The sequence below is a fragment of the Centroberyx gerrardi genome, chromosome 10 (assembly GCF_048128805.1).
Source record: "Centroberyx gerrardi isolate f3 chromosome 10, fCenGer3.hap1.cur.20231027, whole genome shotgun sequence".
Taxonomy (NCBI): domain Eukaryota; kingdom Metazoa; phylum Chordata; class Actinopteri; order Beryciformes; family Berycidae; genus Centroberyx; species Centroberyx gerrardi.
In genome coordinates this window covers 16355568-16383447 of record NC_136006.1, presented here as the reverse complement: position 1 = coordinate 16383447, position 27880 = coordinate 16355568, and the positions used below count along the sequence as shown (strand labels likewise).

Here is a 27880-nt window from a genome sequence, read left to right as displayed (position 1 = left end):
TTTCTGTCCGTCCCCCAGCCGCTACTGCAGCAGCCCGGCGCCTCCTGGATACATGAAGAAATCCCCCCTGCACGATGGGCCGCAAGCTATTCACTGCGTTGATGTGTTGATATTAAGATATTTCCGTTATCAAATATGAATCATGCATTTGCTTTTTCTGGCCAATTTGCTCGTCAGCATCCTTTCGCCTTGGCTTCATCCATCACTAGCGTCATTCGGTACGTATTGCAATAGCCTGTCCTGCCGTATCACTTTCATCTCATTGAATCACTGACATGTTTCACTTTTTGTGTTTTATTAAAATCGTATCTGCCGATGTAGGTGTAGAACAGCACGTTTTTTTTTTCCAAAAGGGGGGATGATTTCTGACAGGAATAGCCCATACTGTATATGCGGAGTGCTTAACGTGATGGTGCATGGGGGCAGACTACAGCAGCTCAGCATCTTTTGTTCAGCATATAAGAAATAATGCACTGCATTTCCTATGATTACTTCAGTTGAATCAACAGTCACTGGGACATTCCTTACTCAAGTGCATGATATTCACCTGCTGTTGTTGCCTTAGGCTATTTGGATTGGTAATGCAGAAATGTCCTAATGAACATTGCATTTATGGCTGGTGCAGAGTTTCTGACTTTGGCAATAAACATATGAACGAATTGAAGCATTTTATATTCTATTCTAATTCCGCCTAGTGACATATATTGATAATATCAGTATAGTACAACATGTAACCAACAGTGGAATCTCACTAAACTGTGCCCTGAAGAATTGCAATGAAGCCATGGCCACTTCCTTCAGTATTTTCAGTGCATTTCATGAAACAAGGGATTGATAGCTGGCTCCATGTATGTGTATTGGACCGATTTTCACGCTTGTGTGGTGGGATATTCTCTTGCAGTTTCTCAAGGAGTAGAGAACGAGGTTGAGAGGGACGCAGTGCCAGCACTGCTGAAGCAACAGGCAACTGCAGCACCTGCCACAGACAACACAACACACCATGCAGTAGAGCATGTGATCACCTACCCCTCTCGGCTGATCTACTACCTTAACGAGGACTCGGAGAGTACCTACCATGACCTGGACACACGGGCCAAGAACCAAGCCACAGAGGGCCAGGTGAGGCGGCACAGAGGTGGGATGGGCATGCCGGGTTCGGCTGTCGTGTCAGACAGAGTGGGCCGGGGGGTGTGGTGGGAAATTATCTCTTAGGAATACTGGAGTCATCAATAGCAGGAGTGTCTGGACTCTCCGTAGCTTAGTGGACTAAGGTGCATGCTCTGTGGTCAAGGCATTATGGGGTTGGGTCCAGCAGGTTAACCCTCTTTTCGCTCTCTTGTCTTTACATACTGTTGACACACACACACACACACACACACACACACACACATAATACCGCATCTAACCAACATTGAAATTTTGCTGAACTGTGTCCTCAAGTACTGGAATGAAGCCATTTTGGAGGAAGTGATTCCCTTAGTATATTCATTGTGCTTCATGAAAAAAGGAAGTGTCATGTTTCATTCTTGCACTGTGCTGCAGATGTTGTGGAGGCTGGACTCTGGCAGATGACTGGTGTGATAACTGTGGCCGCTATCTTGCAAACACTTTACATGCTGCCATTTCCTACACTTTACCTAGAATTGCACAGAGTTAAACGAAAATAGAAATTAAAACAGTGATTTGTATCTGTACTCTTTTTCTCTCTCCTATATAGGCGGTCCACCTCGCCCAAGCCAGCTTTCAATTAGAGGCCTTTGGCTCCAGATTTGTTCTGGATCTAACGTTAAACAAGTAAGTCTTCCTCAACTCATCTAACTGATTTATGATTGATTTCATAACAAATATCAGCCACTGTTGATTATGGTGTTGCCCTGACTTCATTACAGTGAATCAGACTTACTTGTGATTCAGTTTCATGAGTAATGGACTGTGGTTTAACTTTCCAAGTGCTTCCAGTGAGTTGTATGCCTCTCACTACAGTAACTGTTGTCAAGGTCATGTCAACAGCAATGGGCAGATTCTGCACAGGAGACAGACTCTAACAATATGTGGGTCATCTTTGAATCAAAATTGACAACGTTTGTAGTTCCCGGGTGTTGTAGATGACTTTGTTGATGTAAATGATATGTATTATATGTCAGGTCAGTGATTAATGCAGCGTTTGTTGAAGATAATTTAGTCAGTGGCATAGTGACCGAAGAGATCAGAGCCCTGGTTTCCAAAATCCTAACAACAGAACAGGAAATGGACAAAGATAAACTTAGTTAGAAAATGCTTTTGGGAAACCAAGTCCATATCTTTAATGTAGCTTAATCAGTTTGTGTCAAACTGTGCAGACAGACTGTCTGTGGTCTGTGATCATTCTGCCCCATTCTGAGATATGAAGCTCTAGACAGCTCCATATCGATTTGCTCCTCCCACAGAGTGGCCGGTCTACATGTGTGACGCCTTATCCATGTGTAAGGGCAGCTTAATGTGCGCATGTACAAGGACTTTAACATGCTGATTAAATCTAAGGTGATGATGATGTGATGAGCCCTTAATGAGCTATACACAGTAAAAGCTTTGTCGTATTATGCAAATGTAGAAAGTTGGAGAATGTGGGAAAGGCTCCAGAGGTCTTGTGGTAGTTATTGACTTAGCTGGGTTTGGAAACCATGTATGAGACCAATGGGAAGAGCAATGGGAGTATGGTGTCATACTTTGCCATGATTGATGCCATGCATTGATTAATTAACGTCATTCCAGAGGGTCAGACTTTGGTAAACAGCAAAAGTAATCAAGAGGCTTTATGGCTGGGTAGAGCACAGCAACACCTATATAAACACACACACACACACATGCATGCACACACGCACACACACACACACACACACACACACACACACACACACCACACACACAGATCTCCAATCTGTCTGTCTGTCTCTCCTCACAAACGTACACTCTTTGTTCTAAATTTAATTTTATTCAAAGTGGTTTTGTTGACATGAGACATTGAGGAATTGAATCAAAACATACTGTGAATAATCAACATTTTTAGACAGTCCATCTCGCTTGTATTGCATCCATGTTCGTGTCATGTGTGCGTGTGTGTGTCTCAATACCTCAAGAGAGGGTATTCTCTCTGTCCCTTCCTCTCATTCTCTCACCCTTCCTCTCACCCTTCCTCTCTCTCTCTCTCTCTCTCATCCCTCTCTCCCCTCCCCCACCTCTTCACTTCTTTTGCACCTACACACTTACCAACAACACAACATATGTTAAGCCGAAGAGAGACAGACAAGAGATATGAGGACCTGGACACACACCTCTTGTCCACACTCTCTCACTACGTCATTCCCTGCCCCAACCCACACAGTCTTACAGAAGACTCACATATACATTGTCGTCGCCATACAGGAGCCATCAGATCGTAGAATAACAACTATAAAGAGGCTTGAAAATGTGACTCTGATCGCCTGCTGTTTGTTTGCTCGGTTATCTGTGAGATACGTAACGATCTCACTTTAGTCCGTGCCTTTTTTGTTTGAGTATAGGGGTTTGAATTCTGCTCAGTGTTGTAGCTGCGACAGTACTGATCTAAATATAGATAGGTCTGCAACCTGCCAATGGGTACTACTTTATCTGCTCACTTCTCCTCCTCTTGCTCTACCTGGGATGGCAAACCTGGATCAAGAGGAATTTGTTTTTTCCGCTCTAAAGGTTTCTATTTTGACTCGCTGTTTAGTGTTAATTAAATGAACACAATTCACATTTTGAGAGAAATCTATTTGACCATATTTACTTGGTATATTTACTTGGTTCAGTATTGATGGGACCAGAAACTTCCCTGGAATGGATGTTAATTCCCTGAGAGTTTTTCTCTCTCAGCTGTCTTGCTGCGAGTGTCTTCGGTGTATTGTGTGTTGTACAGTGTATTGACCCTTCCTCACGGCATCCCTGTTCATTTAGACTCAGAGCAGATTACTTCCATGTGCTGGGGTTATAAACAGTAATAACCGCATCATGTGTCGGCGGGGGATTCGGGGCTACATTTGATCTGGCGCCAGACGTGAGAACCTCATGCAGTTTTTCGGTCCTGCCCCTCTCCCCGGACTCTGCCTCCCTGTCCTCTACCACTGCATTGTGGCACTCGGTCTCCCGTGGACTGAGAGACCTCGGGGCAGGACTCCCTCCTCTTTGCCTCCGCGCACAATCACCGCTCTCACACGCGCCGCCCATTAAACACACACACTTCGATACACTCACGTTCCAAGGCTTTCGCCCTCCACGCTCTGCAATGCTGCGCCTCCCTGTCCACACACACACACACACACACCCACACGCACACACACCCACTCACACGCACATAAACACTCATATACTCTCTGCTGTGGCCCACTCGCCTCTCCCTGCCTCATCTGTCAAGCTAAAAATAGCCCCTCACTCAGGAATCTCTCACAGACATTGTGCTGGTGCTTTGACTCTCCTCTCCCAACTGTGCACTTCCTGCTCACTTGCTGAGCATCACTCAAAAATGTCACAGTGGTGTTTTCACAAGACAGATCCACCCCCCCACCCCCCCACCAGCCCACCTCCCACCCCCTTTTTTTTTTTAACACATTTTCTGCTGCGAAGCCACTACATGTCCATAGATAGGAGGATGTTTTTGAATTACAAGGTTACTCAGAAAAGCGCCATTGTGGCAAAAATTGCAGTCTCTTGAAGCCAGTCGTCAGCTAACAGATTGAGTGTGTGTAATGGTGAGGCGCGCTGACTCAGACGGTGGGAACTGCCTGGAGGACAGCTGTGCTCAAGGTGAAGCTGAGGCCTCACAATCATTTGTCACATTAGGCTTCACTGACAGCCTTCATATGAGGTTACTTGTGTCGGCGCCTGTAATGTGTTCTCATTCTCAATCGGTGATCTAATTTGGGAAAATGTAACTATTTGAGGAAGAGCTGCGCGTGTAAAAAAGTAGATTTAGACATAAGAGCACTTTGCAAAATTATTTCTCTGAGTAACTGTACTGGAGCGTCCATTTTGCACGTTGCTGTGACAGCATTAATTGACAGGCTCTGAGAGGTCTTTCAATAATTAGCCTTTTATCAAATGCAGATTTGTTTGTGCAACCTCTGCCAGTTTGTGATATTTAATTATCCCCATGAGTGAATGCATCACCGTTTGTACAATGTTCCTGGTGGCTGGCACAATTTAACGTGTCCCTTGAACTTTTGAGATGTCATGGGAGTATTTGTGTATGGTTTCTGCGTAGGCTTACCCGGGCACAGCGGTGATGAGTGTTCTTATTTAAATGCTAAGCAAGCAGCACTCACCACCAGTTCAAACCACAGTGTAAACCATGAAAGGTGTGAGTCATAGCAAAACCAGACGGGCCCTTATATATTGGCTGTCATTACATCACGTCCTTCCTCCCTAACCATCTGCAATCTCTCTCTTTTGCAGTGATTTGTTGTCTTCAGATTATGTTGAGATCCACTATGAAGGGGGCAAACCTGTTCTATCAAAGGTAACATGTTCTCCGGTTGTGACTAAGTAGAAGCTGTTTAAATACCTGTCTTATCTCTTTGTTTGGTGGAGCCTAATTGGTTCCCTGTGGAAGTTACATGGCCTGCAGCTGGTGCAAAGTGCCTTACTGTCTTCGTTCGGTGCAATCAAGCAAAATGGTTGGTAAAGAAATAGGCACAAAAATGCTTTGCTGATTTCACTGTACTCAGCCGTCTCACCGCTAGTAGCTAAACAAGTCTTCTTATCTTTAACTGTTAACCATTAATCAAGGTAACGATGCCACTTTTCTAGCATCAGCAGTACAAATGCAGTTTACCAGTTACATCAAGGTAATCTTTTTCACAAACGAGGAGAAAGAACAAAATGTACGGGAGGGAGATTGACAGTGAGAAATAGATAGATAGATAGATAGATAGACAGATAGAGAGAGAGAGAGATAGATAGATAGATAGATAGATAGATAGATAGATAGATAGATAGAGAGAGAGATAGAGAGATAGATAGATAGGCAGAAATACATAATACAGACTAAAATAATATACATAAATACATACTAAGAGAGAAGGAGAGAAACGACTTGGACAGGTTGATTGAAATATGGAAATATAGAATTTTAAGAAAAGCAAGAGGAGAGAAACAGAGGGAGAGAGAGAGAGAGAGAGAGAGAAAAGAAAAGAGGTTGGGAAAGAGAGCTGGCTCCTGCTGCTGCTGTGCCTGCTGTTGCTGCTGATTCAGGCAGAGGGCTGGGCTGGGCATACTGTAGCTGAATCAGCAGGGTTTTGCTCCCCTGCAGCCTCCTGCTGGAACCCAGGTCACGTGACGAGGGAGAGATAGCACTCTGCAGTAGCAATGCAGCGTGGGATGGCTGGAGTGAGTGAGCGAGAGAGAGAGAGAGAGAGAGAGAGGGAGAGAGAGATAGAGAGAGAGAGAGACAGGGAGAATGTCCTCTGCTCACCCTGGGTCTGACAGCTGAGTCACAGATAGTGCCAGGACCCACCTTGCGATGTGTTAACTCAACGTCTTACCAAGCATACATCACACCCCCTGCGGAAAGACATTGTCTGCAAATGTGTAAAATCGCCATCTGTGAGGATGGCTGCTACAGTGTCAGAAGCAGTAGCGAATTCAATCATGTCTTTCAGTTGCAGTAAAGTAAAAAACGGTCTCAAATTTACAACGCACAACAGGCAAAGCTTTATGTTTAGTGTTGCGTCGGCTCAAATCTGACAGTATATACACAGGGATATTTTTGTCTGTGGTGTTGTTAGTAATGCTGCTCTGATCTGGGTTCGCTGTGATGTTGCATAAGTGTGGTGCCTGTCTTCCCTCAGGGCGGGGAGCACTGTTACTACCACGGCCAGGTGAGGGGGAACGATAACTCCCACGTGGCCCTATCTACCTGCAACGGGCTGCAGTAAGTGAATAGAGGAGCTCTGCATAATCCTCGCCGTGCTCAGAATATCTGTGGATACACTCATCTCTGCTCCTCGCCTCCTATTGACTCAGTATTGACTGGCTTCTCTCCCTCCTCTTCTCTCTTTGCCTGACAGCGGAATGTTTGACGATGGACTCTATGTATATCTAATTGAGCCCTTACAACAGACTCATTCGATTGTAAGTGATTTCTTTCAGTGAGGACCAAAATATGTGCTACACAAAATCTTTGCCCTACTACTCTTGTAGCATTTGCCACAGCCACTCACTCATGACCCTCACTTTGTTGCTGTACCATTATTAAGCCATCACTCTTAGTCGGGTTATCTACTGAGGATATCCTATTGAATACAAGGACATTCTTGTTTTTAAAGGAAGCAGACATTCGATAGTGAAGTATGTCTGGCCTGAGTTAGCCGGCACACTTCTGTGGCTGTACTAACACAGATTTGGTTGCTTGCTCCACAGAGGTCACGTTCTAAAATGGTTAATGTGGAAGTTGTTTAAAGGATTATCTTTTATATGAATTGATATACTGAGGATAGAAAGCACAGATTCTCTTAGCTCCAGATGTCTGTCTAGCTATGTTAATTTTAACTTATGTTTGCACTAATCATATTAATTCCAGTTTGTTAAGCCACATTAAGCAATTGGTTTTGCTCAATTTTACATTCTTGATTGTTTTGTGGTTGTTTTTGTTTTTTCATTATCATTCATATTTGTGGTTGCTGCTGTTTTATTATCATAATTATTATTATTAGTAGTAATAGTAGTAGTAGTAGTAGTAGTAGTAATAGTATTATTTCAATTTTAGCTCACCAAGCCATGCTAAGTGATGTCAACATTATTTGTCCACATTACGTATCACATTTGTATAGTTTATAGACTTATTAAGCCGTTTCCACACTAAGCATCTTAGAACGTCCCTCAACACTCCCAGTGCCAGTCTCTGCACCATGATGACACATTTTCCTCTGTAATTCGGCTCCTCTTCCCGCCACAGTCATCATTCGCATTTTAACGCTCGGTGGTGTCGCCCCTACAGGATACAGCCGCAAGGCCTCACACGCTGAGGAGAACGCCCACCCTTCAGTGGAACAATGATCCAGAGGAGCAGGGTGAGTGTTACTGTCAGCCATCTTACATAACTTCCTCCATTTGTTCTCCACCTGTTCTCCACCTCTGAGCTGCACCACTCCCAGGTCTGTCCCGGCATGTTAAACAGAAGCTCCCTTACCTTGTCTGTCTGTTCACACCATGCAAATACAGTCAAAGGTCAAGAAGTTTAATGGCCATCAAACCTGTGCTTTCAACAATACCATACAAGATAGATTGTTTCTAACAGCTAATTCTATGTGCATCCATCTTTGTATGCATCTTTACACAAGAACAGGGGGTTCCAAATAGAGGTTTTTATGCAGATACCAAGTTTCAAAGGCACTCTGGGAACCCATTAAAATGCAAACTTATTACGGGATAGGCCCCCTAGGTTGGTGCATCATAGTGTGTGATCGTCTGGTTTTGATGGGTCAAAAACTGAAAATGCCTAAGGAATTAACTGTGTTGAATTTCATAGTGTTTGAAAATTTATATTTGTCAGACTTTGATGGTTCAGATGGCAATTAGTTTCATATTCAGATGCCAATTAGTTTCATATTGCATCAATTGTTTTGCAAAGTTTCATGTAGCATGTAGTACCTCATGGGAAGTTCAGTAAACAATTTTGGGATTCCTGGAAAAGATTACCAGGAAAACACGTCCATATGGGCTCGAACTCATGAGATGGTACAAGGGCGTATCCTGTTGTACATATTTCAGTTGAAGTGGCAGTGTTTTCCTCAGTGTTTCTGTCCTTGCGTGTGTCCACAGTGGAGGAGGAGCAGCTGCTCTCAGAGCTGGATGACTTGTCCTGGCTGAAGCGCAGGAAAAAGCGAGCTGTAAGTCTCTGACCTCACCGCTCTCTTAAGTAATGCAGCCTAGGTTCATTCACCCTTGCTTGGTTACGCAGTGAGTTAAATAACTTAACGGTACTATTCAGGGTTTAAATGTAGCTTGTGGTCATTCTGGGGCTGCAAAACATACGGTTGGTACAAAGTGCTGCACAAGGCTGTCATTGTTGATTGTGTCTGGATTTGTTTTGCAGATGCCTCGTAATATATTTGAGGAGATGAAGTACTTGGAGATCATGATTGTCAGTGACCACAGTATGGTATGTCCTCATGAGCAACGACAACAGGAAATGTCTGTGGCCAGTTTTGACTTATTTTATAAATGTCACTTCATAACTGCCAGTTTCAATATTCATATACATATTTAAATACTAAAACACTCTGCTTCTTCTTCTCTCTCTGTCACTTTTGCCCACAAGAGGGAGCAGTGCCACTGAATGTAGCGTATCGACCATTTAGAGTACGCACCGTCAAATCACTGCAGTGTGTTCATCTTTGTCTTTGTTCTTTTTCTCTGTGCCTGCAGTATAAACGCTACAGGACCAAGCAGCACACTAGGAATTTTGCCAAGTCAGTGGTTAACCTTGTGGATGCTGTGAGTAAGCTCTTCACTTGCCATTTCAGAAATGTCTAGTATGTGCTTCACCCCATTTCAGAAATTACATGCAAAAAAATGAGTTGTTTTAAGGCGTCTCCCCTCGTATAGCAGAATACAAAATACATCTGAATGTTTGCTTTGGCCTCACAAGTTTGAATATTACCATTTATTTAGAATAAATGAGAACAGGGCAGCCTACTTGTTGCATACCTACATAAAACATGGCTGTGGGCACTGATAACCTCGAAATATTTCATTACAGTGTGTGCCCGTTGATATATTAAGGCGCGGCTGAGCACCTCCTCATGTGTCACATTAGAGTACATCTCTTGAACCCTGAGTTGGCCCCATACTTGTCTCTGTGCTGCTCTGATTCTGTCTCAGAGTCATTACTGTGCTGGTGTTTGCTCTGTGTTGTTGTCACGTGCAATAACAGTCCCCTTGTTTCTCCCTGCTCCCAGTGTGCTACATCCCCTCGTCCGTCCTCCTCAGACAGTGCAGATTCTAATTCACACCCAGTGTCGTTCTCCTGTCCCTGTGCTGTTGCTTCTGTCTCTCTCTCTCTCTCTCTTTCTCTCTCTCTCTCTCTCTGTCTTTCTTTATTCCTCCCATTCATTACATGCTTCAAATGGCAGATCTTCAAAGAGCATCTACATACACGCGTGGTGCTTGTTGCTGTGGAGATCTGGACAGACAAGGATCAGATCCCCGTCAGCGTGAAGCCGCTGGAAATGCTGCGAGATTTCTCCAAGTACCGGCAGCAAAGCATCAAGCACCATGCGGACGCTGTGCACCTCTTCTCGTAAGTGCAGCGCGTCCCTCGGGCCCCGGCCTGGCTGCAGCTAACCACATAAGTGCAATAGACAGGGTTTTCACTCACTGTGCATATGGCTTTCAACTGTATTATCTCCCTGTTTTTATATCCATTGAACGAATTACCGTGTCTTCAGAATTGACATAATTTACATTTTCCATCATGAATTGAATTTGGCTTGCATTCGGACTAATCTGATCATCTGTGTTCCTTTTTGTGTTATCGCTCATTTCTGCCTTTTTTTTTGTCTTCCAACATCCTGTAGAAATGTGACGTTCCACTACCGCAGAGGCAGCGCTGCGTACTTCGGGGGCATGTGTTCAGTGAGCCGCGGAGTAGGGGTCAACGAGGTCAGATTTGCCGACTAATGTCCAGTATCACGCTGTTCATGTATCGCAAAGTGTGAGTGCAGGTGAATAATCTGTGGTCTCTGCTGCGCCAACAGTACGGCACCACCTGGTCCATGGCAGTGTCTCTGTCCCAGAGCCTGGCGCAGAACCTGGGTATCCAGTGGGACCCGGCGTCCAAGAGAAGTATACATGCAACACACGCCATCGCCTCTGCCTCACTGCTATATGGGGTTTAGGGAGGGCAGGTTATGTAGGAGTTTAGGAGTCAAAATCACTTGAAACTTCACAGTCTAGCATTACAGTGCTGAACATCTTAATTATATTAAAATAAACAAACTATAGCAAAACTTCTTTTCTTTTTTTATTCCTTCAAGCACTGTTAAATCTCTCTCTCTCGCTCTCTCTCTCTCTTTCTTTCTCTCTCTTCTATCTCTCTCTCCCTCTGTTTCTCATTTTCAGAGGAGTGCGGTTGCACTGATTCCTGGGTGGGCTGCATAATGGAGGACACCGGGTAATGTCCAACATCCCTCCCGACACACACACACACACATAAAAGAGAGGCAGAGTGTAAGAACAACATTAATGAGAGATGCCATAATTACTGGATCACTGACTATGTTTACATGCGCACATTAATGTAATTATCGCCATTACTTTTGAGTATGAGAATAATTCCATTAAACTGTTTAGATGCATGGCAGAAGAATGTTCTGTTAATGTTTCCCATTTTCATTCAGTGTTGAATACTGATAGAATAATTCATGATTTCTACCCAATGTCAATCTTTTCCCTTCTGTGATAGGGTTTCCATTGTATTTTTTTTTTTGGTTGCCCTCATGTAAGTGTAAAATAACTACCCAAAGTATGTTGGACAAGAGTTACAACTCATGAAACTAGTTTTTTTTTTTTTGTCCAAACAACCCTCCAATAATGCAGCTAATATCACATTATTCCACGTCTATTACAGTATTAATACTCCTTATTTAGACATCATTTTTTTCCTGACCCATGTTTTGAATGTTATTCTCATAATAGCAACATTCTCATAAGATTGGAGTGTTGGTGTGCATATAAACTTGTAGTCTAGTCACTGATAAATAGCAAACAAAGTGTAATAATAAGATACATGAAGCGCAGACCACCAGAGATTGTGCATCTCTCAGTTGTCACTCCTTAGTATAACCAATATTTGCATGTGAAAGACATCTTGCTTATGTTGACTGTCAGTCTCATAAGGAAAACTGCTCTTCACAGAGTGCGTCACCTGGGACAAGCAACATATGGAATCATGCTTCCATTCTCAGTGGGCGGAGCTTACACTGCTGGTGCTTGATTATAAAACACGTCTCCTCTTCCTCCGCAGGGTCCAACACCCACGGCGGTTCTCCAAGTGTAGCATCTCGGACTACAAGGAGTTCCTTTTGAAAGGCGGAGGGTCCTGTCTGTTTAACAGGCCGACCAAGGTTAGACGCTCACAATACTGCATCACTGTTCACATGTCATGTCACATCTGTCATGCGGCAGACATGCTTGGTGAATCCTTTTCACTCTCATGACTTCTCTTGGCAGCTGTTTGAGGCGACAGAATGTGGGAATGGATTTGTGGAAGTGGGAGAGGAGTGCGACTGCGGAGCGAGAACGGTGAGTTTCTCTCATTTCGGTCATTTTTTTTAAAATGGCGTTGACATGTTCAGATGGATGAAACCCTTCACCTGTTTGTTTTCAGGAGTGCTACAAGGAATGCTGCAAGAAGTGTTCCCTGGCCAATGGGGCGCACTGCAGTGATGGCCCATGCTGCAATAACACATGCCTGGTATGAGCTTGTCAGTGGATTGCTTTTACTGTACGACTGCACTAAAAACACAAAATATTAATTTCAGATCTACTTCTAAAACGTTAATTTACACTCCTGTCTTCTCTCCTTTCCTCGCCAGTTCTATCCACGGGGTTACAGCTGCCGCTACGCTGTGAACGACTGTGATATCTCAGAGACCTGCTCTGGGGACTCTGGACAGGTGTTCTTGTGTAGCACTATTTCATGTTTTGTCTCAAACCATTAATCTATATCATTCTTTGCATATTCAAGATATTGGACATGGTTAAGAAGAAATCTTCCTATATCATTGTTTGCAGTGCCCACCCAACCTCCATAAACAAGACGGTTACCTCTGCCACCTCAACCAGGTAGATAGACTGATAACTTTTTATTGGTCCACAAGGAGCAGTCATGCAGTAATTTGGGAGCAGTGGAGGAAGAATGAGTTTTATTCTCTCTCTCTCTCTCTCTCTCTCTCTCTCTCTCTCTCTCTCTCTCTCTCTCTCTCTCTCTCTCTCTCTGCAGGGTCGCTGCTACAATGGAGAGTGCAAGACCAGAGAGAACCAGTGTAAATACATCTGGGGGTCAAGTAGGTTTAATATACTTTATGTTCACATCACTCTCATTACAGTGGAAAGAGTGTAATATTATCACTCTTCCACAGAAATAGAAAGAGAGCCTTGGCTCTGAAGGCATATGCTCTGTAATCAACCCCTCTTCCCTTCTCTTCTCTCTTCTGTTGTCCTCTGTGCAGAGGCAGGAGGCTCGGAGAAGTTCTGCTATGAGAAGCTAAATACAGAGGGGACAGAGAAGGGCAACTGCGGAAAGGATGGAGAGAAATGGATCCAGTGTAGCAAACAGTGAGTCAAAGATTATGGAAAATAATGTACAAAATGACTGTGAGTCATCTGTTGAAGCTCAGGAAGTGGGATCTCCGGGCGTTGACATGTATTTCTGGAGCCAGAGTTTGCAGCATAGAGTAAAAAGGGTGGAGCAGGTGGAGTCATGGAGGGTGAATCCCACAACTGCAAGAAATGCCAACCCATAATGCCTTGCAAGTACATGGTCATAAAGTGCACCCAAGTGTAGCCCGAAGCCGTTGTCATTGCCAAGAACAGGATGATGCAGACACGCCCCTTAACATGCACTGAAATTCACACAGATATCTTCCTAATGGCACAATTATTCAAAAAAAATCTCCATAGGGGGAGACACTGGCAGAAATGAAATTAGCTATTATGACTATAAATTCTTGGAGAAAAAATATATTGACTATATTTCTACATAGAGGATAGGCATTGGTTCAATTCACTGATTTTGCAGCCTGCCAGTAGAGGGCAATAGAGCGAGTGTCTCTCACAGAAACAAATTGTTCTCAACAGCAAAGGCCAGGTTTTTAGGATGTCTACCATTGGAAACACATTTCATAGCACTAGGTAGCAAACAGAATTCATCCAGTTACTTTACTAATTTACAAATCTTTCATAATGTATCACCCTCAGGTTGGTCTCATGTGCTTTTCTGAGAGAAATTCAATTTTTCAAATGTTTCAATCCTCTGCCTTATGTGACTTAATTGGCCACTGGAAGACGTTCTTTTGTGAGGCACACACCAGAATGAGGACTACCATTTTTCGTAATGTTAGATATATTTGCATAATTTTTGTGTAGTTGTAAAGAAACTGACTGTGAGGTGACTATGAAGTCGAAATGAATATTAAGAGGAACACTGGTACCTGTACACGATTTTCTCTGCTTGTCTTTGCAGCGATGTGTTCTGTGGGTTCCTTCTGTGTTCAAACATTGGCCGCAACCCACGCATCGGACTGATGAAGGGAGAGATCACCCCCACCTCCTTCAACCATCAAGGCAGGCTAGTAGACTGCAGGTAAACACCTGTTCACCATGTTATAGCACCTGTCCATGTCCTGGAAAGTCCTGGAAAGACTACAGTCAATACTCCCCTCTTCCTCTTATGTGTTGGTCCGCCTGTACGACTCTTTATCCCTTCTTTCTCTATTCTCTATTCACCTTTGTCCCCTCTCTCCTCTGTCCTTCTCTTTCTTACCCCCCAACTCTCACCATCTTCCTGTCCCGCCCTTCCCACAGTGGTGGCCATGTTCTTTTGGATGATGAGACTGACTTAGGCTACGTGGAGGATGGGACTCCCTGTGGGCCGTCGATGATGTGCCTTGACCGCAAGTGTCTGCCCATCCAGTCGCTCAACATGAGCACCTGCCCCAGTGGACCTAATGGACAGGTGTGCTCTGCCCATGGGGTGAGTCCTGGTATACACATACACACAAATGGACACCTATTAATTTATGAGCATAATTGCTCAGTTTTGAAGCTTGAATGTTAAGTCCCTTAAGGCAGTGATACACAGAGCAACTTCTTGGGCAACTCTGATGTGCAACAGTGCCTATGGAGTTTCCTAAACCTTGTTACTTTAGCCACATGCAGAATGGAGTTTTAGTTTTACCAACATTTCTCAAAGGCAGAGCAGCTCTGGAGGCAGAAATAATCTTATTGGCTCGGTGAAAAGCCAATGGACGGAGCCAAAGATCCACAGCTTTTGGCAGTACAAGTTAGCTAACTGGCAAACTTCAACGGCAAAGGAGGAACTCTGGTCAAAATATTAATAAAAAATATAAATGGCAGTGACTTCTTTTTTCCATTCATTCATGGCCATTGCATTTATGATCTTGAAGGTCAGCAGCAGTTAACCTACATAGCTATAGTCTAAAACTCCAATCTGCTAATCACACAGGAGCGTCTTGTTTCTAGGATGTAATAAAAAAAACTTTCACCCTTTCTGTCTCTTTGTTGCCTGTTGCCGGGGGTGGCTCTTCAAAAAATTGCCCCAGTGTATCAGCACCTTTATTTATGGCTCCTATGTTCCCACGTCACTTCACCTATTTCTGTCTGATCTGTACAGGTGTGCAACAATGAAGCCGCATGCACCTGTGATACCACCTGGGCGGGGACAGACTGTAGCATGCCTGACCCGCCTAAGGAGCCCGAGGCCCCTGAGGACGAAGGACCCAAGGGTCGGTTTCCACCTCTCTCCACCTCTGGCGTCCGATAGAATGAATAACACACAAGTTTAAATGCACTCATTCCATTTAGTCAAGATTCACATCGGCAGCATTGTAATATATTGTACTGCAATATTGCAATGTCGCTCTCATGCACACTGCTAGATCTGACTTAGATTATTAGATTTCAGAGAGTATGGAAGATGATTTGAGGGTTGCACAGGTATACTGAAATATGGCTGTAATGATTTTCCATGTAAAATGGAGAAAGATGGAGGTGATAAAAGCAGTCTCATGTCTTCCACAGATTAATGTGATTCAGCAGATCAGATGAACACACAGTTATGCTGGACACCTGATGCTTTGTATCTCATACTGTATGTATTCATGTCACGAGAAGCAGCGCTGCCAGCTAAACAGATCAACAGATTTCCCATCGGAGGGCAGTGCAGCGCCTTTCGAGTACAGGGGGGAAGGGGAAGGTGGCAAAGGAACGGTGTCACTTTAGGGAACGGTGTCACTTTGTCCATGACTCTGAAGCAGAAGCCTGCTGTTTGTTTTTGACAGGGTGGTAATAATGCTCCTTTTCCTTCTGCACAGTGAGCGTGGCCACTAACAGGCTGATAGGGGCAGTAGCAGGGACCATTCTGGCCCTGGGGGTGATTTTTGGAGGCACAGGGTGGGGAATAGAGTAAGCATCTTTAACCCTTTCACAGCTCTTCCTCTCATAGTGGTGCCTCAGTGTGCGGGCGGTCTCGTGAGCCGGCCTGAGCCCGCGTGTGCGTCCCGGTGGCTTTGTGTTTCTTGTGTGTTGGTGGTGACCATATAATTGTCATGTGATTGGATGTTTTCAGTGTTGTGTGATTGATTGATGGATCCCCCTCCCCTCCCTCCCTCCCTCCCTCCCCCTCCCCTGCCACTTCCAGTTGTTCCCCATTATTATGAGTCTCTTCCCTCATCCTCCCTCTTCCTCTTCTTGTCCCTTTTCTTTCTCTTCTTCTTAGTCGTCATGTGGTTGCTCCTGTGATCCTCTCCTTTCTGGGGCATGTGGGGCATTTAGATAGAAAACGGTCCAGAGAAGTGTCCAGTTAGTGACCTGGCTTGTCAGTCAGTGGTAGGCTGTGTGGTGACTGGGACCCCTAAAGACATTTTCCACTGTTCATACTGCAGGCTACATAGATCACCTGTCAATCTCTGTTTAACTCAACCTTTATGGTGATGCACACCTAGGTTCTAGTCTTCTGCACAACCTTAAGAAACAGACTACAGTCCATACAGTCCACTGATAATCACTACCCACTACTTCACCTGACAATAGGTTGACTAAAACATTTCCAAGGCCACCGCTTCATCACATTCAAATCACATTAATAAAATTCACACACTAAGGGGCCTGAAAAGCATGCAAAATACATCTGCAGATTCAATCATTTTACTGTAACAGTATTCTTCTGATATGTTTTCTGTTTCATGTGAGATCGTCATTGTATAGTTACATGTTATTTACACAGTAAGTAAGTATAGGAACTCATGTCTTTTTCCCCATAACCCTTTACAGGTCCTAGTGCCACCAATCTAATAATAGGCTCCATCGCCGGAGCCATCCTTGTGGCTGCCATAGTGCTGGGGGGGACTGGATGGGGCTTTAAGTAAGCAACACGCCGCATGTCTCTCCTGCTGTAACTCTAGCATCCCTGCTGCTTCTAGACACCAGGGTTTGAGCTCCTGCTACAGAATATAGACCCAGGCTGGTCAACACACACACATAAAGCACATTACATTGAGTCAGCCTTCTTGCACGTGCCGTGTGTTAAGACGCGCATTGAGAGCATGTGCCTGACATGTACGATATTTGAAATACTCAGCTTCATCCAGCATGCACTTGTGGTGTCATGACTGGCCTTAAAGTTAACTTAAAGTTACTTAAAGTGTGTCTTATTCTACAGGATAGCTAGAGTGTAGATGAGGGTCTAGGTGTGTAAGGGTGATTTGGAGAGAGGGGATGAGGGACACTGGGGGGGTCGTCTGTGCGTCTGTAGCAGAACCTCAAACTGATTGGACGGGCAAAGCTCAAAGCTTGACATGCATGTTCAGTACAGGACCTTATAACAGAGATCTTCATACAACAGAGGGGAAAGAATACTTGTAACTGGTCAGCTAAATGATTAACAAAGCTACTGTGTACAGATGGATTTGCATTTTCTTTTTATTAAAATCTTATTTCCCCTCTGAAATCCGAATGTAGGCCATTTAACTATATAGGCCTATGTCTTTTCACTGCACAGCCAGGAAATGTACTGTATTGTACAATAAATTATGTTGAATAATGTAAGTTCCAATCAACCACTGATTAGCCTGCTGTCTTGAGCAACAGGGGTGTTACACTTCTTAAATCTAAATAGGCCTAAGGAGTAAATGAGAAGTACAATACTGCAGCCACCAAAGCATGCCAGTTAGCAAAGCATCATGGTTGTCGCCAAAAAAAAAGAAAGAGAAACAAAACATTTCTGCATGTTGACTTGTTGACTTGGAGGAGGTCAGTTCATTGCACAAAGGCTGAGCCAAACCCAGAATGATTTGGTCCTGGGTTGCCGTGCTCTCATCACTACCATCATCTTTTTCTCAATCCGTTACTGCTCGAGGGTGAGAGTTTAAGTGGAGTGGTGAGAGAGAGAGAAAGAAGCCAGGACCATATTGTTGGCCGCAGCCTTTGTGCCATGGCTGGCCACACCCACCTGGATGGCCAGGCTCCGCCCTAGAGCAGAGCAGGACTCTCGGACCCGCCCACACCAGCTGCCATTGCTGCCTGCTTCACAGACCTGGTACAGACACGGCGCATTGCACTGCATGACCCACGCACAGCAATAGTGCCACCTTCAACTGGCCTACTATTGGGACAGGTGCATGACAGACTGATAGAAGCCCCACAACAAGCCACAGTACGGGGAGGTTATGCATAACTCCTGTTGTTGTATTTGTTGTTGTCCTACTGTTGTAGTAGTAGTTATTGTTGCTGCTGCTGCTGTGGTTGTTGTTTATGTGGTTGTCTCCTCTTTCCCTCCTCTATAGAGTACATTTTATGTTGACTCTTTCCTCCCAGATGGTTATGTTTTGAGTGGAACTAATGTCTTTCCCATCAAAAATGGTAATGAAAGATGTCTCCTACACTTCACCTTGTAAACAGATGTTGCACGCACGAGCTGGTAGGCAATTGTCTGCAAGTGGGCAGTTGAGGGTATTTATAGTCTATTCACAGACCTTCAAGTTCAGATATTATCAACATAATTAAATGTAGAGCTTATCGCACTCATGCCCAATAGACTGGGTCATAGTTTTCATTGAGATCACTTAAGCACTTTCATTGCTCAGTGTCATGAATCTCTCTGTTCCCCTGGCACTGTCACCAACACCGAGAGTGATTAAGCATTGCGGGATCCTTCAAATTATAAGTGTGGTGCTAGCATATTTTATCTCCATGACCAGCGTTATGACTTTAATTTTGTGGGCGCATTGGCGCGATGTCAAAAGCTTTTGGCAAAAGGAAATGTAAACACTGAACGATGAATATGGATAAAAGGGATCCCAATAAAAATGATGTCCTGACATTGGGCTCCAGTAAGGTAATACAATAAAAACACAAGCTTGCCACATATCTACATACTTTATCTAATTATTTATATGTAAAATGCTGTGAATGTAAATACCCCTGATTGTCTGTTTGCAGACAAGGCAGAACCAGCAAACAGGGACCAGCCTTTCCTCATCTCAATGTCTTCAGCATTTTATATACCATATTATAGGATCTTGGAAGTACCTCAGAGAATTTTCTCATTTTCCACTCTTAAATAGGCCTTTAACAGTAGCTATAGCATGGTTTCCTGTAGATTAGTTCTGAACTTAGTATAAACCCTATAAGCTGAAGAGATGAGTGTGGTTGCTTGTCCAGGTTGCACTAGTTGTGTTGCAGACATCAATATTGCAGGCAATGACACCTGTTTCTTCTCTCCTCATAAGAAATGTGAAGAAGCGACGATACGACCCCAACGCCTCGGCCATTTAACCCGAGGAGAGACGCGTTCAGAGAGGGACTCCTCCAAGGCTTCCTTAGTTGGCTACTTGACAGCTGGACTGCACTTATTGCTGCTGATCTTTGGCATTAGATTTACTTGAAAAAGACATAGTGGACATTTTAACAAATTCCATTGTAGTGGCATAGAAATGCAACCCCACCTCACCCACCTAACAACCCCCACCCTGATCTCTAGAGTGACAGAGCTCCTCTTCCATCCTTTAGTGCCAGTGCACAGGCGTTCAGGCGGAATCCACACCACTCTCTCACCTGGCATGATTATCCGCACAAAGCGTGCTGCTCGCTGGCCCTGGCATGAAGAGCCCTCTCTACAGGACTCTGCATGGCTACGAAAGCTCTGAATATACCGCAAAAAAAAATAAAATAAAAATAAAGACAGAAAAAACTGAATCATCCAACGGAGGAGATAGCCTCGTTAAAAAACAAGCCCAGTGGAAAAGCTCCTCTTAGTTCACTTTTAGGTGCTGTAGATGGTAAGGAGCGAAGGAAGGCTGCATGTAAGGACCCATAGGGGAAATGCAGACCACATACATATTGAATATAAACACACACACACTTACACACAAGTGGCAAGATTGTACATAAAAGAGGAAACAGAGTTCAGGTTCGGAATTACAACATATCATTTTACAGTGACATCAGTTGCTTTTATTTTTATCTTAGCATGTTGTATAGCGGGTGTTTTTGGCAATGTTAATGAAGTACAACGCAATTATGATTTGGGCCAAAATGCTACAAATAACATGACGGTATAATATTCACTCTATTAGGTGTTCAGCAAAGTACTGTAATCACACACGCTACATAGCCTACTGTAATTGTCCGGGCAAGAGGTCAAGGGTCAGATCCAGTACACGGGACGGAGCAGCAGTCGGTGTTGAGGAGTGGGATGTCAGTTCTAGAGGTCCAGGCACAGAGACGAAACACAGACGGAGATCAGATCGGATTAATGTCACAAGGTTCCCCGAAGTACTCTCAATAGTGACTCAAAAGCCAAAGAACCAATCACCTGAACGTATGGATGTTGTCGCACACAGAGCACTTTCCCCTCTGTCTGCATCCAGCGGTGCCTCTCCTAGTGCTGAAGGCATACAGTCTGTCCACGCAGACTCTCACCTGTCCAATCAGGTCTCACTTAACAGTCCTCATCAACACCCACTATACTGGCTTGGCCTTGTGCTCTCATAAACTCTTACTAGAAATCAAGTTCAGCTCTACTGGTACGCTGCATGCAATCACTATAGTGGGCTTATAATTCTATATGGGAGTCCCCAAAATCCGCAAGAAAAATATGCTACAAAAGATAGGTGCATGTCAACAACAAAACATTTAACTTTTATTTACTATGCAAAGAGAGATATTGCACAAACGTATGGGTTAATAATGATATCAATATAAATATGGAAATACAAAACCTCTGCTAATCAGCTAATCTTTTGTATTTGGCCACTCCCACATCTTTCATTTAGCTTCAAAGTACTCAAACTAGGAATGGACAAAAAAACAATTGAATTCATATTTCCAATGAAAAGCGAGAGAGCATCCTTTTACATTTGTGGAATTGAAAATCATTTTTGTGTGTTTTTCATCCAATCTGACATTTTTAATCACACACACACACACACGCTGTACGGTGCCTGTACATATTGAGGCCTGAACAGTTTCCTTGTGCAGGGCTATTATTTCCAGTCCAGCTGATGGTTGGTGTGTTCCAGGTGCTGCCATAGCACTGGCATTGTGTAATCCTCCATGTTACTCATCATTACGTGTCCCTCTCTCACTGCATCATGTACAGTTGGACCGATGAATAAACTACTGACGTATTTTAAACAAGGGTCTCTGTCTTTTTGCACACCAAAATCTCACTGAACCGATATTAACTTGTGAAGCATCATTGCTATAAGAAAAGCATGACAGAAAATTAAAGTAAGGCCACGTCCCAATGGAGCTAGCAATGTATCATTTACTTCATTTTTCTTTACCAAGACAAGCATAAATTTACATCTTCACTTTATGAATTAGCATTGACAACAGTTAAATATATTGTTTATAGTTGCATATATCTTACTCAGCTATTAGTTTAGTTTACAGATAACAGTACAGATAATATTGACAGCTGCAAGAGCAGTGTCCGATGTGCTGTGCATGTGTTAATAGCCAGAGCTCATTTCCAACACTAGTCCCTTGATGGGCATTAATAGTCCAAGCAATCAATAAAATGTGCATTATTTCAATTTATAATGGCAGAAAGAAAAACACAACAGCAAATAACAAATATGTTTACAGAATATGCATATGAAGGTTAATTGATGCCATGGCTACAGAAAAGTAGCCATGGCACTGTTAAAAGAACAGTAGAAAGGTTGAACATGTTTTTAACATGTTTGTCTAAATTGACTCATTTTGTAAATGTAAAACAGACTTTCTTGAGTTATGATGAGCTTAGATACTTCCAAAAAGCTTATTATAATTGTATTAATATATCCAAAAATTATATGGTCAAATAAATTCCAAATTGCATCTTTTGAGTTTTATTGTGTGACATTTTCCCCATGATGTTTTGGTTTTACTGTCAAAATAATGTAAAAAAGCTCATATGTAAAAAAACAAATCAGACTCTTGCTTTTCATATCAGCCTTTCTGCAAAGATTGATATGAAATTTCAGTAAACCTTTGGACAGCGGTACATATATTTTTCCATGCACTATGCAAAATGAAAAAATACCTATGAAGTTAAAGTGCAGAGTGTGTGTTAGAAATTGAGGGTATTATCAGCTATATTAGATGAACAGGCAAAACATTAACAGTCCTTTTTTTCTTTATCCACTTATTCCTATTCAGGTACATGGGGCCGGAGCCTATCCCAACCTATCGCCAGTCCATGACAGGGCTACATCAGATCTTGTGTATTGACAAATAATATTTACTTTATACTTATGCTTACTAAATTAAGTTGAAAAAAGGATAAAAATACTTTTGAAACTCAAATCTCTGCACATGAACAGAAGGACTTGCCATTTAACATATACCTTATTCTACATTTGATGAAAACAAAATATTGTAGTTGAAATCTTTTAAAGGCACCTTACAATTCATAAAACTCAATATTTAGGTTTTGATACTGTATTAACATGACATAGTGCTTCATGTGATCCTTTACAAAAAAGTCACATGAAAATCCACGTTAATTCAAAGCACATGTTGGTTTTTTTCTCTCATTGTATTCTGATGTCACATAACATGTTGTCACAGATGTAACAATTTCAAGTTCTAGATGTGTGTCTTGTTTTTTTTACATTTTCACCTGCCATTAAATATGTCAATATTTGTTTCACATGTGAAAACTTCATTTCACATGCAAAGAGACAATTCACAGGTGAAAATGTCAATGGGAAATTTCACATGTTCACATATGAAAAGCAACATTTGTCCAAAAAGCACATGTGGTTTGAATTCATATGTGGGTTTTCACACGTGACTTTTTTATAAGGGATTGCAGGAATATCAAGTATTTTTCTATGCTACAAATACAGGGATGTGAATTCCACCGCATGTGTTATTCCTAACCTGGTGACTTTCATTCAAATCTATCTGCAGGTTATTGTATTGGTATTTCACATAGTGCCTATTTGAGCCTGTGAATGGCAGCAGTTTCCTGAGAGGAAATCATAATGGGGGTTTAGGGATTTGATTCCCTCCAGCTCACCCATGCTAAAAATACATGTCTTAGATAAAAGCAGTAGTTGATCAGTAGTTCATGTTATGACTTAAAGGAAGGGCCAGTAGCTTTTTTTTCTCCACATGACCAGGCTGATCATGGGTGGTGTGTAGAACAAACTTCTGTGAACTTAAGTTTGGAAATATCTTTCCCTCGCCGCACATGCACACTAAACAAAACAGAACTGTTACTTGTACCATCTAATTTGTCGTGAACTTCCTGTCTGTAAGCACCCTAGCATTACATTGTGAACTTTAATATGAATATTAAAATGGTATTTGTTTGAAAGTCAGCATTTTGGTCGTGGAGCGGAGAGTCTGTCGTATAGACTGCCTTCCTGCGTCATCACCAGAATGAATGACTGAGTGAGAAACCAACCCAGCACATTTATCGGTGGCCTCTCCCTAGGAAAGCAATTACATTTGAGATCAGGCATGCATGTGACATTTCAGTAAAAGCGTAGAAACACGACTCACGCACCACTCTCAGGTGCACTATTCATCACTTGTTTTTCACAGATATCAGAACTTCCCAAGATGGTCCAGAGGTCAAATTGCCTGTATTTTCTCCTGTTTTTTTTTTCTTTCTTGAACTCAAAAATTATGTACTGAGAATGCATTCTTCAATTTAGCACAATGTACTGTATGGTATAGTACAGTGCAGCTCTGACTGAGGACTCAATAATCCCCCAGAACAGCTGTACGTGGGAGATAAACTATGGCCAGGAAAATAAAAGGCTGTCTTTTATTTGAGCCACAAACACAGATTGGTTTTCTTTAGTTACTTCAAAGTAAAGACGGCTTCTTTGACCCAGTGGAGCCCCCACGGGGTCAGAGTCTGTCTCTGCAGCATCAGAAGCAGCTTGATGTAAAAGTAGGCTTCAACTTCTGTTGTTGCAGTTACAAGGCCTTACTGCAAAACCCTTCCATTTTGATTTGCTTTTTCTGTAGCATGATAACAGGGAAGCTCCAACCTCCCATTCTTAGCGAGAATCTGGGGGGAGGTGTCCTGCCCATGCGGCATTTCAGCACTGTTATTCCAGGGAATTGAACCAGCAGCCACTGCCCCCCACCCCCTCCCCGCTGCCCTACTGATTCACAGTTAGTGCCGGTATAAACCAGCATTGTATTTGTTGAGGATCTCTGTAATTACTGCCCAGACTTGTCTGTGCAAATGTTGTCTATTAGATTTTTTCATAGAAATATTTACAGCATTAAATTGTAGGCTGGTTTAAACAAAATGTGCGTAAATCGAGTGTTGTTTTGCTCATGCAAATATTCATGCAAACGAATTATTAAGATCCACGGGCAGATTTTGTCTTGAAAATAATAAATAATTAGCTGAAGAGAATCAAATAATTACAGTTACGTAATAATTATCCAGTAATTACAAACAAAATAGAATGTAAATTTGAAAGATAAATATTCGTCTGAGTCTGGATGTAAGAGTGTTTACATGGTGATTATGCAGCAAACGCATGAAAGGGTTGCTCTAAGGTAAAAAACAAAACAAAAAAACAAACAAACATTATTTAGGTTGCAACAATCAAATCTGAAAAGTGGCCATTACTATTGCTCGCTGATGAACTCTTCGCCCGTCCCCCTTGAAAGACTCTGACGTCGATTTAAGACTTAACACATTATCAAACTCCCAACAACACAAGTCCTGTTTTTCACCTGTTGTATTCTGTCAGCTTTTATGGTAAGTGTTACCTCCTTCCTCTGGAAAATAGTCTTATTGCACTCTACATATATTTTATATTTACTGGGGGGTCTGCTTTATAGCCTATAATTGATTGTGCATAGCTGTTGATTGTTCTTATAAAATGTATTTACAGTCTAACCAGTAATGATTACAACTGCTGTCTACGTTTGCGTTTTCTAGTTAATTGCAGGCCTGCTCTGCATAATTGATTTTGCACAGCTATTGGGTGTTGTTGCCAGTGTTTAGTGTCAGGCGAATTATATTTAGATTGTAGCCACTAATGCAAATTATCAAACTTCTATAATATGTAGACTAAGACCTAGGCCAATATTCAAGTAGCCTGGTTTGCAGATGTAGTCTGTTGTATTGCATTTCTCTCTAAGCTTAGCATTCACAATTGAGTTTTTATCAAAGTCCAGCTAAGTCTATGTATGGGCCTTCAGATTGGCCTCATTTTCTTTCAAAATATATTTGCATTTTAATCCCGTCAGATAAATTACATAAAACATTAATTCTGATAGTGAAATGTATTCTGAGCCGAGCACATGACTTCCAGCGTCATATATATAGCCTATATATCTATAGGCCTAATGAACAAATATGTAGCCTATAGTGAATATTAATGATAATGAAGCTCTAGTGTAGAACGGAGTTATTTCTCCTGTTGTGTATTTGTCCCCTGCAGATGGACTCCATGCTGCTGAACATACCTGTGGCCACCGTGCTGCTGAGCTGGCTGTGCGCCGTGCCGCTGCAGGGCCAGAAGCCGGGCCAGGTGGACCCGCTGGCGTCCTACCGGGCTGACCCGCAGTGCTGGGACTCCTCCTCCGTCCTGCTGCTGGAGATGCGCTCCCCGAGGATCGCTGACACGGTGCCCGCCTTCTGGGACCTGATGGTGTTCCTCAAGTCGTCAGACAACAGGAAGCACACGGCGCTGTTCTGGGACCTGGCCCAGGTCTTCTGGAGCATCTATGTGGACTGCGTCCTGTCCAGGACCCATGGCCTGGGGAGGCGGCAGCTGAAACGGCCCACTGGGCAAATCACTGCTGTGCACTCCCTCATCACTGACAGTAAGTGTTGATGAGACTGATGCGGGTCAATCAATATTGCTATTCATCTCAATCTATCATAGGCTACAGGACTTTATACTCATTTAAAGGAGAATACCGGTGTCATTTAGAGTTATAGCCCATACTATCTAGTTGACATTTCTCCCAATCATTTTACAATGCATTGTGTAATTAGATTTTTTACATTTTTTTTAGATTTTTTTAGATTTTTTAACATTTACTGTTTGGGGATTTTTAAAATACAAACTTTATGCTAATTAACTTTGTGTCAAACCTACTTTGAAATAACTGCTTTCTCTGCCAACAAAGACGCTCTAGATAGAAAGACATGGATGTGACAATTAAGTTTGGCATGTTTTTGAGTCATTATTTCCTGGGAGTGTCAGGTGACTGACAGTAGGCAGAGGCTAACCAAAAAAACACCAAAGGGGGTGTAGCAGAAAAGAAACCACTTAAAGATTGGCCAGAGGTGGCGCTCGAGGCACAGTAAATTCATGATGAATTGGTCTCAATGGAGGATTTGTATAAACTCAGAAATTGCTTTTCTAAAGAGTGTCCATAATAGGCTATTCATATGAAATACACCCTAAACTATTGGGATAATAGCGTTTGTATTTACTAAATCATGAATAATTGATGAGGGAATCTCTAGTCTACAAGGCAAGGCTTTTGTCTTGTTTGATCTTTTGTGATGATCATTAGGCTGCACCTCAAATTTTACTAGAGCTACCGAACAATGTCAGTAGAAAGATGACAAGTGATGTTTGCTGCGAAATTAAATTTAAAATTCTGTACCAATATAGAACACAATTTCTATTTACGAGCTATTGTTTCAGCATTGGTTAGCTATAATGCTAGGGAAGAAACTGGCCATGCAAGCTATAGTATTCAGAAATGTTAATTCCAAAACCATGGAAACATTGGGGTCTGATAGCTGTATATCTATATAATTTGGCATTTTAGCTATGTAGGCTAGTCCCATTCAGTCATTTTTTACCCATTTACCCTTACAGCGCCAGGGGGCGCGCATGATCCAGCGGTAACACAGAGTATGAAGTGGCAAATCTCATCCCCATTTTAGAATATCTCTGGTGTAACTTAATGCCCACATTGATATGAAAACACAACCTAGGCACAATAAAATAATGATATAAAACAGAAAATTTGACAAAACCAAATCAAGACTTCATGTTTACTGTGATGGATTATGTAGCTCGGGCAATTTTCATGTCTGTGGAAGTTATTAGGCTACAAGATATCTCCAACTAAGCTGACTGTGTGCAGACACCACCAGGAATAATGGAAATGAGAGGGGCAACCCAGACAATTTGCACAAACTTAAAAAACCCCCACCAGTATTATCCTTTAAAATGACCTATTTTTAATTGATCCACTGACAATTAAATAATGCTACCTTGACATTTAATTCATTGTAAATTTATTGTAAATTATGTCATACTTCTAGTCAAATCAAGCTCACCCAGTTGTTTGTGTATATATTTGTTTCCTCCATAGAGTCCTTCAGGATTAAAAATTCACAAGCAAGCTTCTCCAGGCTGAAGCAGATCTCGCGGGCGTGGCTCAGTGTCAGGGTGCGGCGCCGGGGACACACCAAGACCCTGAAGAGCAAACCCAGACCAACCACACACAACCACTAATACTGTAATATTCCTATATTGTTCCTATAGGGACTATACTTTTTATGTGATATTTGTATAGTATTCTTTTAAAATTCATTATAGGATTACTATAGTTTGAAGTACAATAAATCCAGATGATCTCTATCCTG

General features: G+C 42.6%; 2 protein-coding genes across 2 annotated transcripts; both read left to right on the top strand.

The window, feature by feature from the left end:
• The first annotated feature begins 41 nt into the window (after positions 1 to 41).
• On the top strand, positions 42 to 21413 carry adam23b (ADAM metallopeptidase domain 23b). The gene is made up of 26 exons (XM_071902735.2): positions 42 to 218; positions 902 to 1119; positions 1718 to 1794; positions 5449 to 5512; positions 6843 to 6925; positions 7062 to 7125; positions 7991 to 8063; positions 8815 to 8882; positions 9089 to 9154; positions 9421 to 9489; positions 10128 to 10294; positions 10572 to 10656; positions 10752 to 10839; positions 11116 to 11167; positions 12020 to 12119; positions 12226 to 12297; positions 12383 to 12469; positions 12591 to 12671; positions 12790 to 12840; positions 12998 to 13061; positions 13227 to 13332; positions 14240 to 14359; positions 14581 to 14749; positions 15410 to 15521; positions 17068 to 17158; positions 19524 to 21413. The coding sequence occupies exons 1-26, from the start codon at positions 143 to 145 to the stop codon at positions 19567 to 19569; spliced, it is 2349 nt and encodes a 782-aa protein (XP_071758836.1). The 5' UTR covers positions 42 to 142; the 3' UTR covers positions 19570 to 21413.
• Positions 20343 to 27749, top strand: LOC139914399 (protein FAM237A-like). Its single transcript, XM_071902718.2, has 3 exons — positions 20343 to 20348; positions 25707 to 26091; positions 27607 to 27749. Exons 1-3 carry the CDS (start codon positions 20343 to 20345, stop codon positions 27747 to 27749), a joined length of 534 nt encoding a protein of 177 aa, XP_071758819.1.
• The last annotated feature ends 131 nt before the right edge of the window (positions 27750 to 27880 follow it).

Excerpts from the sequence above, each read along its gene's own strand:
- adam23b (XM_071902735.2), top strand. The coding sequence starts at position 143 with ATGCATTTGCTTTTTCTGGCCAATTTGCTCGTCAGCATCCTTTCGCCT. Across the intron at positions 6,926-7,061 it reads TCTACCTGCAACGGGCTGCA|CGGAATGTTTGACGATGGAC; the intron begins GTAAGTGAATAG and ends TTTGCCTGACAG. Across the intron at positions 17,159-19,523 it reads GGGACTGGATGGGGCTTTAA|AAATGTGAAGAAGCGACGAT; the intron begins GTAAGCAACACG and ends TCTCCTCATAAG.
- LOC139914399 (XM_071902718.2), top strand. Across the intron at positions 26,092-27,606 it reads GCACTCCCTCATCACTGACA|AGTCCTTCAGGATTAAAAAT; the intron begins GTAAGTGTTGAT and ends TTTCCTCCATAG.